The sequence below is a fragment of the Lycium ferocissimum genome, chromosome 3 (assembly GCF_029784015.1).
Source record: "Lycium ferocissimum isolate CSIRO_LF1 chromosome 3, AGI_CSIRO_Lferr_CH_V1, whole genome shotgun sequence".
Taxonomy (NCBI): Eukaryota; Viridiplantae; Streptophyta; class Magnoliopsida; order Solanales; family Solanaceae; genus Lycium; species Lycium ferocissimum.
This window is the reverse complement of record NC_081344.1, coordinates 66530960-66543979: the sequence shown is the minus strand read 5'-3', so window position 1 is coordinate 66543979 and position 13020 is coordinate 66530960. Positions and strand designations below refer to the sequence as shown.

The 13020-nt window shown below is 37.0% G+C and overlaps 1 protein-coding gene across 2 annotated transcripts; it reads right to left on the bottom strand.

Moving 5' to 3' along the window:
- Nucleotides 1-614: 614 nt before the first annotated feature.
- Nucleotides 615-9312, bottom strand: LOC132050456 (uncharacterized). Of its 2 annotated transcripts, none has more exons than XM_059441707.1 (9): nucleotides 9026-9312; nucleotides 7156-7535; nucleotides 6766-6911; nucleotides 5569-5812; nucleotides 4074-4178; nucleotides 3811-3993; nucleotides 3188-3389; nucleotides 933-1411; nucleotides 615-814 (listed from the first exon to the last, which is right to left on the bottom strand). In XM_059441707.1, exons 1-9 carry the CDS (start codon nucleotides 9174-9176, stop codon nucleotides 806-808), a joined length of 1899 nt encoding a protein of 632 aa, XP_059297690.1. In that variant the 5' UTR covers nucleotides 9177-9312; the 3' UTR covers nucleotides 615-805. The 2 variants fall into 2 exon arrangements, with proteins under 2 accessions (XP_059297690.1, XP_059297691.1); XM_059441708.1 differs by having other exon boundaries at nucleotides 615-1411; nucleotides 7156-7246; nucleotides 7331-7535; nucleotides 9026-9308.
- Between the last annotated feature and the right edge of the window lie 3708 nt (nucleotides 9313-13020).

Sequence of the window (13020 nt, the reverse complement as noted above, 5' to 3'; positions counted from 1 at the left end):
TCTTTTGTAAAGTAAACTTTTGCCTTCTCCCGACATACTTGTTCGAACTTTGCTTTTGATTATTTTGTCAGCGAAGTTATTATAATTTCAAGTCTAAGTCATTGAGCATTGTATACTAATCAAATGGAGCGTATAAACTAATCAAAATCGAGAACAAAGCGATAAATTTGATCAATTCTATGTTGTTGAGTAAAATTATGATTCGCGATGTGAATCTGTTGCATATCGAGTTGTTTAGTTCATAGAAGATGATTTGTTGTTATTTTCAAATATTAACAAATCTAAACTTAATAAAGCATCGAATTAAGTTGAATTACATTCGAATTGAAACGCTATATATTATGTATTTTATCTTTTTCGATGTTGTAGCGACAAAATCAATGGAGATTTTTCGGTGAAATGTTGGAACGATGGAACGATTGAAAGGTTTGTTGTTGAAATGATGGATAGGTTTAATTGGATGTTTGGGGTTAAATTCTGAGACTTTGATTTTTATATGTTATGGTTAGGGGTAGTAAAGTCTTTTTGTGCTTTTAGGCAAAAGGGCAAATATTAAAGATCACGCATTACGGGGGCAAAAAATAAAGACCAGCGCATTTGAAGGGCATTCGCGCCAATTGCCCATAACACTACTACATAATTATCTGGCCTTTAATGTAAATATCATATGCCAGAGCCCAAGTGCGACAAATGCGGGCCTGCAACATATCCAAGGGAACAGTGAAGCATCATAGGATCTTTCTGATAGCCTGCAGTTTCATAGACATGTCTATTTCACTGAGTCTATCTTTTTGACACATCTCCTCTAGAGTACCTTGTTTTTACTAGTTAACCCGTAGCCGAATGGACATAGGATCTTTCTGATAGCCTGCAGTTTCATAGACATGTCTATTTCACAAGTCTATCTCTTTGACACAACTCTTCTAGAGTACCTTGTTGTTACTAGTTAACCCGTAGCCGAATGGAAAAAGAGGTTCATACGAGTTCTGTTCTTGATGCATGGGCAATTGATCTACACTTTTAAACCATGTCATGGGGAGCCTTCCATGGAATTCAAAATCTCCAAAAATGACATCAGTGATACCGGCTCCCTCAGTGCCCGGTAACCAAGCAGCAACAAAGGCGTCCATTTTCTCCAAAAGTGAAGGCTCTATATATAAAGGCCTTCCGGAAATCAATATCACCAATGTTGGAACTCTATCCGCAACCAAGCTTATTAGTTCTTCTCCACCAAGAGGAATTCTGAGGTCTTTGCTATCTCCACCGCTTTCGCAATAGGGAGGTTCACCAACAACTACAATGGAATAAGAGAAGTCTTGACTCGCAAAGGTGTCAGGTGACGGATTTTCCTCATATACCACTTCTGTTTCCCCTCCAACAGCAGCTTTCACAGCTTCCAGAATTGTTGTACCTACGATAAATTATACATTATAAGCAGCAATTGATCCATGATAAATAGTGGTAAACTATAGTTCAGAGATGAGTTACTTAACCTTCTAAATTACTCCCTCCGTTTCAATTTGTTTGTCCTAGTTTGACTGGGCACGAAGTTTAAGAAAATAAGAAGACTTGAATCTTGTGGTGTTAAACTAAAGACGTGCTAAGTACCAAAATACCCTTTTAATCTTGTGGTCTTAAACATGCCATGTGAGATGTTAAAGTTAAAAGAGTTGCGAAATTAGGAAAGAAGCATGCTTTTTTAAACAGACTAAAGAGGACGGTAAGAAAACAAAATTGAAACAGGAGGAGGATCTTACTGGGGGATTTCAGTAAAACATGCATTATGTTATCATCGGCCTATTGAGTATACTGAGCTTATTGTCAAAACTCGAAAGGACTTCCAATCCCAATCCTCGTCCTTATTGAGGTTCCTAAGGGCAGCTAAGTGCACTAAGCTCCTGTTTGGATCTATTGAGGTTCCTAGTACATCAAGATCTTTGTGCAAGGCTTACAAGAGTACTCAAAAGCTAACATCTTATCTATCCGTATGTCCTACAAAATTATGCTATCAGCCAAAAATATCAGGCATTTATGACGTTATAGCCTAAGATTTCTCATAAGAAAACATACAGGGTTCTTACAAATCGCCCACAAGAAAAGGAAATGAAACTCTTGAAATATTGTTCCTGACCTTAAATTGTGGTTAATTTTAAAATCATGTAACAAAGAAGGAAAGAAAGATGCTACTCTAAACTAGAATGCTGTGGTTGTATGAAAGTTTAGCAATATTCAAATCTACACGGAGGGGTCTCATGAGTCGATGCTGCTTTGTTATTCCTTTGAATCCAACTAATTAAAACCGTGAAAACCAGAACTTGCGGCAACCATTAAAAAGGGAAAGAAATATGCTAATTTAAACTAGAATGCTTAGGTTGTATAAGAGTGCCAATGTTCATAGATACAACGTGCGGTCTAATGAGCAGTTGAAGCTCTGTCCACATTCCCTTAAACCCAGTCAATTAAAAACACACCATGAACAGATTTCTTGTAAAAGTAAGTCACTGATGACATCTTTCCGTATTACTCCCTTTGTTTCATTTAATATAGCGGTGCTTGGCTGGGCACAAAGTTTAAGAAAAAACAAGAGACTTCAAACTCATACCAAAAGTACCCATAAAACTTGTGGACTTAAACATATCATAACATTTCTATGGCTATAAGAGTACGTCGTTTATGGTGTGTTTGGTAGTGGGGAAAACATTTTCCAAAAAATGTCTTCCAACTTTCTCATGTTTGGTTGATCAAAATCTTTGGAAAACATTTCCTCCAGGTAATGTAGTTTCTTAGAAATGAGGGAAATGCCTTCCATAGAGGAAGTACGGAAAACAAGTTCCATAAGTGCATTCCACACTAATTATCTCTCCCCGCCCTTAAACAAACTCCACCGCCACCCCCACCCACCTCCACCTTCATAGTGTTTGAATAGGTTATATACAGATGCTTTTGGGACAATATTTTCTGCTTACTTACCAAACACCAGAAAAAATAATTGAGAAAATCACTTGTTTTCCTGAAAAACATTTTCCATGGAAAACATTTCCCGTCATACCAAACACACCCAAAGGGTAAAATGGGAAGTTCTAAAAGTTAAAGGGTTTCCACAAATCTAGAAAGATGTCATTCTTTTTGAAACATACTAAAAGAGAAAGAGTGTCATATAAACTAGAACCGAGGAAGTATTACTTACCAATCGTGATTCTGCCGCCCATTCCTTCCCATGTCTTAGTCCACCCTCCGCATTGGAATCCAAGATCATCAGCATGTTTTCCTGCTACAAGAATTCTTTTTGCTTTCCTGTCTAGCGGAAGAAATGGTTTTGTTACATCCTTTCCATTCTTCAGAAGAACCAACGATTTTCGAACTGCTTCACGTGCTAATTCACGATGTTGCTGAAAGTATTATCAGAATGGTAAGGACTATTACGAAACTTCTTTACAAATACATGCACATAGACTCCATCTCTCTCTCTCTCTCTCTCTCTCTCCATTCTTTAAAATGTATAATTTTACCGAACAAACAGACTTAGCAATATATCTGCCATGTAACATAGTTTTTGGGATTTTTTTCATTTTTAGCTCGACGGCCAAAATTAATTACAGGCGTTAGCCAAAATATACAATACCTAATCACTGATTATGTATGTTTATGTATATGATAAGTACAATCTGTGTATACAATATGTATAATATATGTATATTTATACTTGATATACAAAACCTATACATTTGCTGGCTATCATTCTTTTGAGTGGTCCAAAAATGTAATATCCCTTAATAAAATCTGTCAAAATGAAGGACAAGGTGGACTTACATTACAACCAACGGTATCCAACAATGACCTATCACTCAGAGGGAACTCAAAAGCTCCAGAAACAAACTTAATTCTCAGGATCCTTTCAACAGCATCATCAACTCTGGTCATTGGAATCTTTCCAGATTCCACAAGATATTTAAAATGATCGAGAAATAATTGATACCGAAAAGGAACCATCACCTGCAAAAATTAAACAGGCAGTAAGAACAAAAATAAGTCATGCAAAGACATAATAACTCTCAAAACCAGATTTTATTTACCATGTCAATCCCTGCATTGATTGCCGCCAAAATGCATTGATCATAGTTAGATCCATAAGGATCGGAAAGTCGGTCAAGTGCTTCGGAGTCAGTGATAACAAAGCCCTACAAGAGTTAGGATTAAGATTCTTTTAGTATATGTGATCTTTAACCCAATAATATTCTTAGGAACCAACTTGACAAAGAAGTAAAACATCAGTGCATAACATTTTGTCCAAATCAAGTAGAAATATAAAGGGCTTTTTCATTTTGGCTGTCGGCCAAAATTAATTATGGGAACTATCCAAAATATACAAACCTATACACTCCTTATGTATATTACATGTATATCTTATGCATACAATATGAATTATATGTATATTTACTTAATGACAAAACCTATACATTTGCTGGCTATTATTCTTTTGGGCGCTCCAAAAATGTAATTATCTCAAATATAAACAACCAATAACCAAATTCCATGCAACCAGATTCAAATCAAAGCGAGACTTTGTTTCTCTTATCCCCTTACCTACTCCTTTGTAAGTTCGAGCAGAAACATTGAAACCAAGTTTTTGCACTTTCTGACTTGGTGAAGTTTCATCTAAAGTTAGAACCAACTCCAAGCCACATGAACTTTTGTAGCATTTGGATAAGAGAATTTTTTTTTCTTTTTTTTTTTTTTTGGTTGGTTTACTAGAATTGATGTTGGTTTTATATTTTAGAACATAGTTGGGAGTTTGAATTTGAGAGAGCTTTTGGGTTGTCTTCTCAATAACTACCATTGCAGCCCTATAGTAGTTTTTCAAGCTTTCATTTATGCAAAATTAATGGATTAAAATTGATAAAATATTTTCGTACTACTAAATGAATTCCCAAAAAAAAAAAAAAAAAAAAAAGAAGAAGAATAAGAAAAGACGGAAAATGGGACAAATGTAGACAACATGTAAGGCCATGACAATTGTTTGCTGAGAAAAAAGTCCAAAACATGTTTGGCCTTCAAAACAATTTGGTTAGTTTTCTATATTGTTTTTTAAGAAACAGTTTTGAGTACAAAGCCGCATGTTTAATTTGGAATGAAATCCAAATGGGCCCTGAAACTCAGTTCCTTAGAACCATAATATGTCCAATCACTTCCCATACTAAGCATGGTAGGAATGAGAAAAGCATTTGGCAATTTAGAGGAGTTTTATGGTGAACTCATGGCCCGAATGAACCGCAGAGCAGTGAGAGATGGGGAATTTTCATAAATGACACTATTTATGCCCCTAATAACAAATTATGGCGATATTATTGAGTTTACAAAACATAGTAACAGTTTTTTCTTTAAACCTATCATAGATACATACATTGGCCGTCATACGTACATACATACACTGACCGATATAAAATCTGGTATAAAATGACAATCTAGATATTTTTTGTAATAATATGAAGGATTGCTAAAACAGGTAATTAGTGGTCTTAAGTCCGTTATATCACGTAATTTTCCCTTGAGAGAACAGGCAATCCTTACCTTAAATCCGAGCTTCCCTTTTAGAACTTCAGTAAGAAGAAAGTGGCTAGCATGCAGGTGGCATCCATTCCATTTAGAGTAGGATGCCATGACTGTGCAGACTCCCTGAGCAATACAATCAATATAAGGGGCAATATGTATTCTCTCTAGATCGTCATATGATGATATTGTATTTCCCTCATTTACACCTCCATCAGTACCCCCATCTCCAACAAAATGCTTTGCACATGCAACAACCTTGTCTCTGGAGTAAAACGCATCAATTAGTCCAAAGAAATCCATGCCATTAATAGCCTGTTTGGCGAAGCTTCTAAAAAAATCAGCTTATTTTAAAAAGTGCTTTTCAAAAAAGTACTTTTGGCGGGAAGCAGTTTGTGGTGGCTAACGAATCGGAAAAGCACTTTTGCACAGCAATTAGTGTTTTGGCCAAACTGTTAAAAGGTGCTTCTAAGTGTATTTTCTCAAAAGTGCTTTTCAAAAAAGTATTTTTTGGGAGAAGCTACTTTTTCCAGCTTCTCAAAAACAACTTCTCTGCTTCTACTCAAAAACACTTTTTCTTCTCCTAAAATCTTGGTCAAACATCTCAACTTTGAAAAAATCAGCTTATTTTGAAAAGTGCTTTTTTGGTGGGAAGCAGTTTATGGTGGCTAATCAATCGGAAAAGCACTTTTACACAGCAATTAGTGTTTGGCCAAACTGTTAAAAGGTGCTTCTAAGTGAATTTACTCAAAAGTGCTTTTTAAAAATGTACTTCTTGGGAGAAGCTACTCTTTTCAGCTTCTCAAAAACAACTTCTCTGCTTCTACTCAAAAACACTTTTTCTTCTCCTAAAAGCGTCAAACATCTCAACTTTGAAAAAGAAGGTCTTTTGGCCTTGGAGAAGCTTGGCCAATCAGACTATAAGGCGACAAATGATGCAAACGTCGAAAGCTATAAAGATATCTAAAGAATGATCAGCAAAAAGATAACAGCTAACAGGTGCTTTCCAGCAGTGAAATCTTTATTTTCTTACTCTAGGAACATTTCTAATTTTCTTCCCTAATGATTTTTTTCTTTTCTGCTTAAATGGAAATATGTGGAAGATAATTTGAATGTGCACATGACAATAAAAATTAAAGGTTAAGCACGAGGGAGTTACATTATATATTTAGAGAATCACACAATTTTGGAATTTGTAATAATGTAAACTTCTACTACCTTCCAGCTAAAAAAGGATAGTTTTTGGGGTATCCAGGAGGTGGTTTCCCTTGTAAACCTGTGACGACTGAGGTCATCTCCCTAATAAGTTCGGTGTCTTCGCCAAAACTCTCATAACATCTTCCCCACCTGGGGTCTCTACATACCTGTTTCGCATTATTTCAATGAAGAAATCAGTCTTTTGAGACATTTCAACTATTCACACCATTAAATTTCTGTTTAACTTTTACAATCTTCAGGAATTTAAATTCATTAAATGATTCAAAGCCTAAACTTTGATGTAATATTTTCCACTAACTTTTCATCCATTACCTTACTGTTCCCTCACTTCAACTAAGATAACACTATTACATAAGTGAAATTAACATTTCAAACTCTGCTTCAACTTACAGCAACACAGGGAGCAAAATCATAGTTAATGCCGCAGGCCCTGACTTCAAGGGCAGTCACTGCTCCAATCTTTTGAGCCAATTCTGCATCTCTGCTCCACGTTATATCTGATTTAGGTTTTGGTCTTAAGAAATAGTTATAACTAAGAAGTTGAAAATAAAGACATAATTTCAACCTGGTGGCTCCGAGGCCAACATTTTGTGGGAAAATGGTGGCACCATAGACATTGTTATTTCCATGAATAGCATCAACTCCATAAAGAAGTGGAATCCCTAGCCGTGATTCCAGAGCAGCCTTTTGGAATCCATCAACCATATCTGCCCAAGCTTCTGATGGGGCATCCTCAAATGGACCACTACCTCCGACACTAAGTATACTGCCTGCATAGCGGAAAAAGGTTCACCTAAAATTCAATCAATCAATCAACTACGCCTCAAATTCAAAAAATAAGTTGGGTCAGCTATATGAATCCTCTATATCTGCTCCTCAAGATTTAGGTCCACGGGGATATTTAGCTATTTAGCCTTAGAGAAAGGTGACTTGGTAAGACCAGAATCTGGAACAGGGATTGGCTGAAAAATTGCTTTTTCTTTAGCAGGAATGGCGCCACCTTTTTTATTTTAGCAACTGCCGCCCTGCTTAATAGGAATAGGATGCACCTACCGACTGGTGAAAGGAAAGAGCTGGGTCAGCCATCGACAAAGGAATGCCCAACTCTACCCATTCATCTAGGGTTCTCTAAGTTACACACTTAGTGGGGGAGCCAGAATTTTCACTAAGCGAGTTAAACATATAACGAAGTAAACACATGAATAAGCCAAGGCAATTCAACATCAACTATACATATATAAAAGAATAATTTTGACCTTATATAGACAATGTAAATTTTCAACAAAGGGGGTTCATACCCTGGCTCTACCCATGCCGACACTTATCCTAAATGGATAACTAGTTTAATCCCGACTAGTTAGTATTGTACGATATGACCCTTAGGTCTAACTTAACCCCAAAAGCTACCTCATGAGGAGAGGATTTCTCAAGTCCATATAAGGAGGTCAGTAGTCCATCCTCCATACAATGTGGGACCCTAACTCACTCTAACACCCCCGCACGCCCAGGCCACCAACTGGAGCATGGACCGGGGCCCCAAGTAGAGATGGATGTGGCTCTGTTACCATATAAGATATGTCCATTGAGCCTAACTCATCCCAAAAGCTAACTCATGAGGAGAATATTGTCAAAGTTCATATAAGAGGCCCACTAGTCCATCCCCAAACAATGTGGATATGCTTAAATATTGTTTGACTCTACTTGCTTAAATATCTAAAACAAAATCGCCAAAATGAATCATTTACTCACTGATGTATTCAGGTTCATTTTTAACAAATTCAGGTTACTAATATATAATGTTCTGATGTATCCTACATGACTAGGGATGGCAATGGGGTAAGGCAGGGCAAACTCTTAAGGTGGCAGGGTAGGGGAAGACATAAAGGGGGCGGAGCAGGGCAGGGTCTGGAAAAAACAGGCCAAACTACAAAATGTAACAAGGAACCAAGAAACTAATGTGGATATGCATTTAAATATTGTTTGAATTTTCAACATTCATTGCTACTTGCTTATTTAACATCTAATCTAACAAAATGTTAAGTATCAATGTTTGCTCCTATGTCATTTAGGAAACATATATATATATATATATATATATATATATTCTTTAAGTTCGCTCATTATAAACTTGGTACTTCTAATATATAAAGTTCAGATAGAAAATTCTTAAAAATTAAATAGAATCCTATAAAATAATTAATGAAGAGAAAAATATATCAAATAAATTGAGACGGAGGGAGTAATAAATAAAGGGTTATACCTATAGAGAGGTCCCTAACAACAGAAGGAGTAGCAACAGTGCGTTCAATTTGAGTCATTTGACCAATCTTTTCTTCAACTGTCATACGAGAAAGCAAGTCTTTTACTCTTTCCTCAATTGAAACTGATGGGTTCTTGTATATGCAATCCATTGCTTAAATTTCTAAGGAACAATAGTAACAAGTGAAGAAAGTGTGAGAGTTTTCTTTGATGTTTGTGATCGATTTATAGACAAGTCAACGACTGTGCAGAGAGAAAAAAAATGACTAAAGAAGAAAATGTTCAGTGGATTAGTCATAAGGGGTCGTTTGGTTTGATGGCAAATTATGCTGGGATTAGTTATGACGGAATTAGTTATGCTTGTAAGCTGAAGATTTTTCAAAAATAACCTCTTTATTTTCACGAAATAAGGGTAAGATCGATGTATACTCTACAGTATCCACACCCAACCTGTCGAAATACACGGGATATATTGTTGTTGTGATTAGTTATGCTGGTATGTTATTTTTTATTGATTGTTTGATTTGTTGTATTAAAAATACTCCCTCCATTTCATAATAAGTGGTGTTTTAGATTTTTTTTTTTTCAAAATAAGTAGTGTTTATGATTTCAAGAAGAAATTGGTCTTATTCTTCCAAACTTACCCTTATTTATAATCAAGAATCGTTAAGTAGCTTTTTTTTCTAAGCATTTAATTAGGGATAAGTTAGTAAAAATATTTATAATTTTCTAAGAGTAAGTAATTTCTTAAGGGTATACATAAACTAAAAGCAATATTTATTATGGAACAGAGGGAGTAACATGCATTGCCTATTTTCTAAAAGAAATTGTACTGACCATAGGGGTATTTTTATCATTTGCGTTGTTTTATTCAAGAATAATTAATTCCGGTACTATTATTTCATCATGTGACAAAAATAACTTATCCTAATACTATTTCTAATCCAGATATAACTTATTTTAGAATCAGTAACCATACAAGAATTTGAGAGAAATTTTCACTCCAATACTAAGAATTAATCCCAACTAAGTCAATAAATAAAGGTTATAAGAAAAAGGCGTACCTAAAGAGAGATCTCAATTGATAGGTTCTTGTAAATGCAATCCATTGCTTAAATTTCTGCTCTTTCTTCTATGAAATGACAAGTTAATTTTTCTTTGATGTTTATAACAAGTGGGCAAGGTTGATATTTTTGTCTTTGATGTTTTGTGCCTCGATTTATAGAGAAGTTAATGACTAATAATTCAAAGTTGCTGAGAAAAAAAAAAACGACTAAAGAAGAAAATGGTCCGTTGATTAGCCTCAGTCTGTTTAAAATATACTCTCCGTCTCAAGTTATCTGGTGGGTTTGTGTTTTACGAGTCTGGAACAAAAATGACCCATTAAAAATTAAAGTGAACCAAAATAGCCAAAAAAAAAAAAATTGGTACAAAAGTACCTTTAGCGCAATATTTTACTGCGCTAAAGTACTTAACCGTGATGGAGCCGTTAAGTGCTTTAGCGCAGTAAAATACTGCGCTAAACCAAACTCTCTCTCTCTTATAGCGCAGTAAAATACTGCGCTATAGGAATCCACCATGTTCCCAAAATAGTCTCTTATTATATTTTCACACTTTTTTTCGTAGTTTAGCCGTATATTAATCATGCTTTGAGACTCCGGCACTTCAATATTTTATATAGAAGCCTACTTATATTTGTACGATTAATAAGGTAGGCTCAATACATCAAGGATACGCAAAAGTTTGGATTGTCGTTTTAGTGGTTGAAAAGTGCTCGAAGTCCTTTTTTGTTTGAAGACTTGTAGTCATTAGCTTTACGTTATTTATGTTTTAGGGTTTCGTGTTATTTTTAAATTAATGCTTAACTTTATTTCGAATGTGTCATGTTTTTTTTGTATTGTCAATTTAGGATGTGACACTACAAACAATAATAAAGACTATGATAATATTTATAAATATAAATAGATATGTAAAAAATATATAATATTTACGATAAACTATACAACACTAATGTATATACACTATCGTGGATGGGTCCCACATGTGGTACGCCTGAGACTATCCCTAGGCCTAAGGCTCATACCATCCCACCGCCCTTGTCATCGTCGCCATCGCTCTTTTTCCTCTTAATAACCGGGCGTTCCAAGTCATGATCATCTCCTCTTCCCCTGACCGGTGCGCCCTTGACTAGAATGTGCTTCTTCTTGGGATCTAGTCCCTCTAGCACGGTCAGAACCTCAGGTTGACATCATCTCCTCTTCCCCTGGCCGGTGAGTCTGGAAACTCGACCTCTTCCTCGTCGGGAGTCGTCCGCCGCGGGGCCGAAGGATGAACTTTGAAAAATGTATAATAATTAGTACCATTTCTTATTTATTCAATTGAATAAATTAACGTTTGTTGAATAATCAAAGTTGTCTATCGTCAGGCGCCTGAGTATGCTCCTGAGGTGGGTCTGTAGGCGTCTGAGATGGGGCTGGTGCGGAATATGATGTAGTCTCATGGACGAGATGCTGTTCGAAGTCCAAATAAAGGTTATAAAAATTAAATAAATATTTACCTTATATTGAATAAAATTGATTTTAAGTAAAAATCTTACCTGCGCCTCGATAGTCTCATGAGAAGACACCTCTGCCTCGGCAGGCTGATGAGAAGGCTCCTGAATGGGTCGCTCCTGTGGACCCACTGGCGCTAAATCCTAAAATATGAAAAAAAATGAAATAATATGTAACATACATATTTAAAATAAATACTTTAAATAATCAAATATGTATTTTAAATATTGACCTTGTATTGAATAAAACTAATTTTAATAAAAAGCTTACTGTGGCTCGACAATACACGTAGAAGACACCGACGCGAACGCGAGCCCGAGAAAATGCACGAGTGGGTGGCTCGTGGACCGTATGCACCGAATCCTAAAATATAAAATATTACTAAATAATGAGTAACATATATATTTAAAATAAGTAATTTAAATGAACAAATAAATATTTTAAATACTAACCAGGATCAAAAACTCATCAAAGTCAAGAATCCTGGCTCTCTCTAAATTCCTCACAGGCCGTTTATCAGCTAATGAAGGGCGTAACGCCGCCCAATCGACGTTATCACACTCCTCCATGTATGCATTCTCGTTCGGCGTACGAAGACACTCAAGTATCTCGGCAAGTAGGAGCGCCGCGTAAACGTGGCGTAGTCCCCAGGAGTTGCCGCCACCGCCCGGGAACGACCGCGGATGGACTAGAACGGAACGTCCTCCGGAATGGGATCGGCCTCATCCGCCCCTCATCTACGATGGTGTCCTCCACCACAAGGTCCCCTGCGAAGACAAGCGTCCTCTACGCATACCGCGTCCTCTGGCAACAAGACGTCCTCGGCGGCACGGCCCTCTCTCCTGGCGCGCACCGGGTCCTCCTCCCGGCCCCGCGATACTCGGCCTGCGGAACAAGCTCCCGCATGCGCCTAATTTCTCCTGCCTGCCGGATACCATCCTCGGATATTCGTACCATCTCCGCGCGCAAGCCCCGTAAGGCCGGGATAAGGCATATGCTCTAACCTCAATATGCGTAATCGCTGAACGGCCACCAGCTGCATTTGTGTTCAACAGTAAAAAAAAAAAAAAAGTTATTTTTTAAAACGTAACAATTAATGCAATTAAATAAATCTAAATATGATAAATTTACCAATGCTTCGTCTTTAACCGCGAGCGCTCGAGTATCCTACATCCGCGGACGCAAAGTCAAGTTACCGATCAATCGGTGTGTGATCCGATGATACCGCCGCACGTAATCCTCGATGGGAGTCAAATGGCCGATCACCGCTAAAGTGCCCAACTCCGTCTCCCAACGGTGGGCCGGACATCCATGAAAGCCGTAATCATCATCAACGGGGCCCGATTGTCCCGTCGGTAGTGTCGGAGCTCATGACGGACATCAGGGGGTATACTCTGTGTATGCCCAAACTGTCGTAAGACGCGCTCGGGCATGTGGTCCTCCA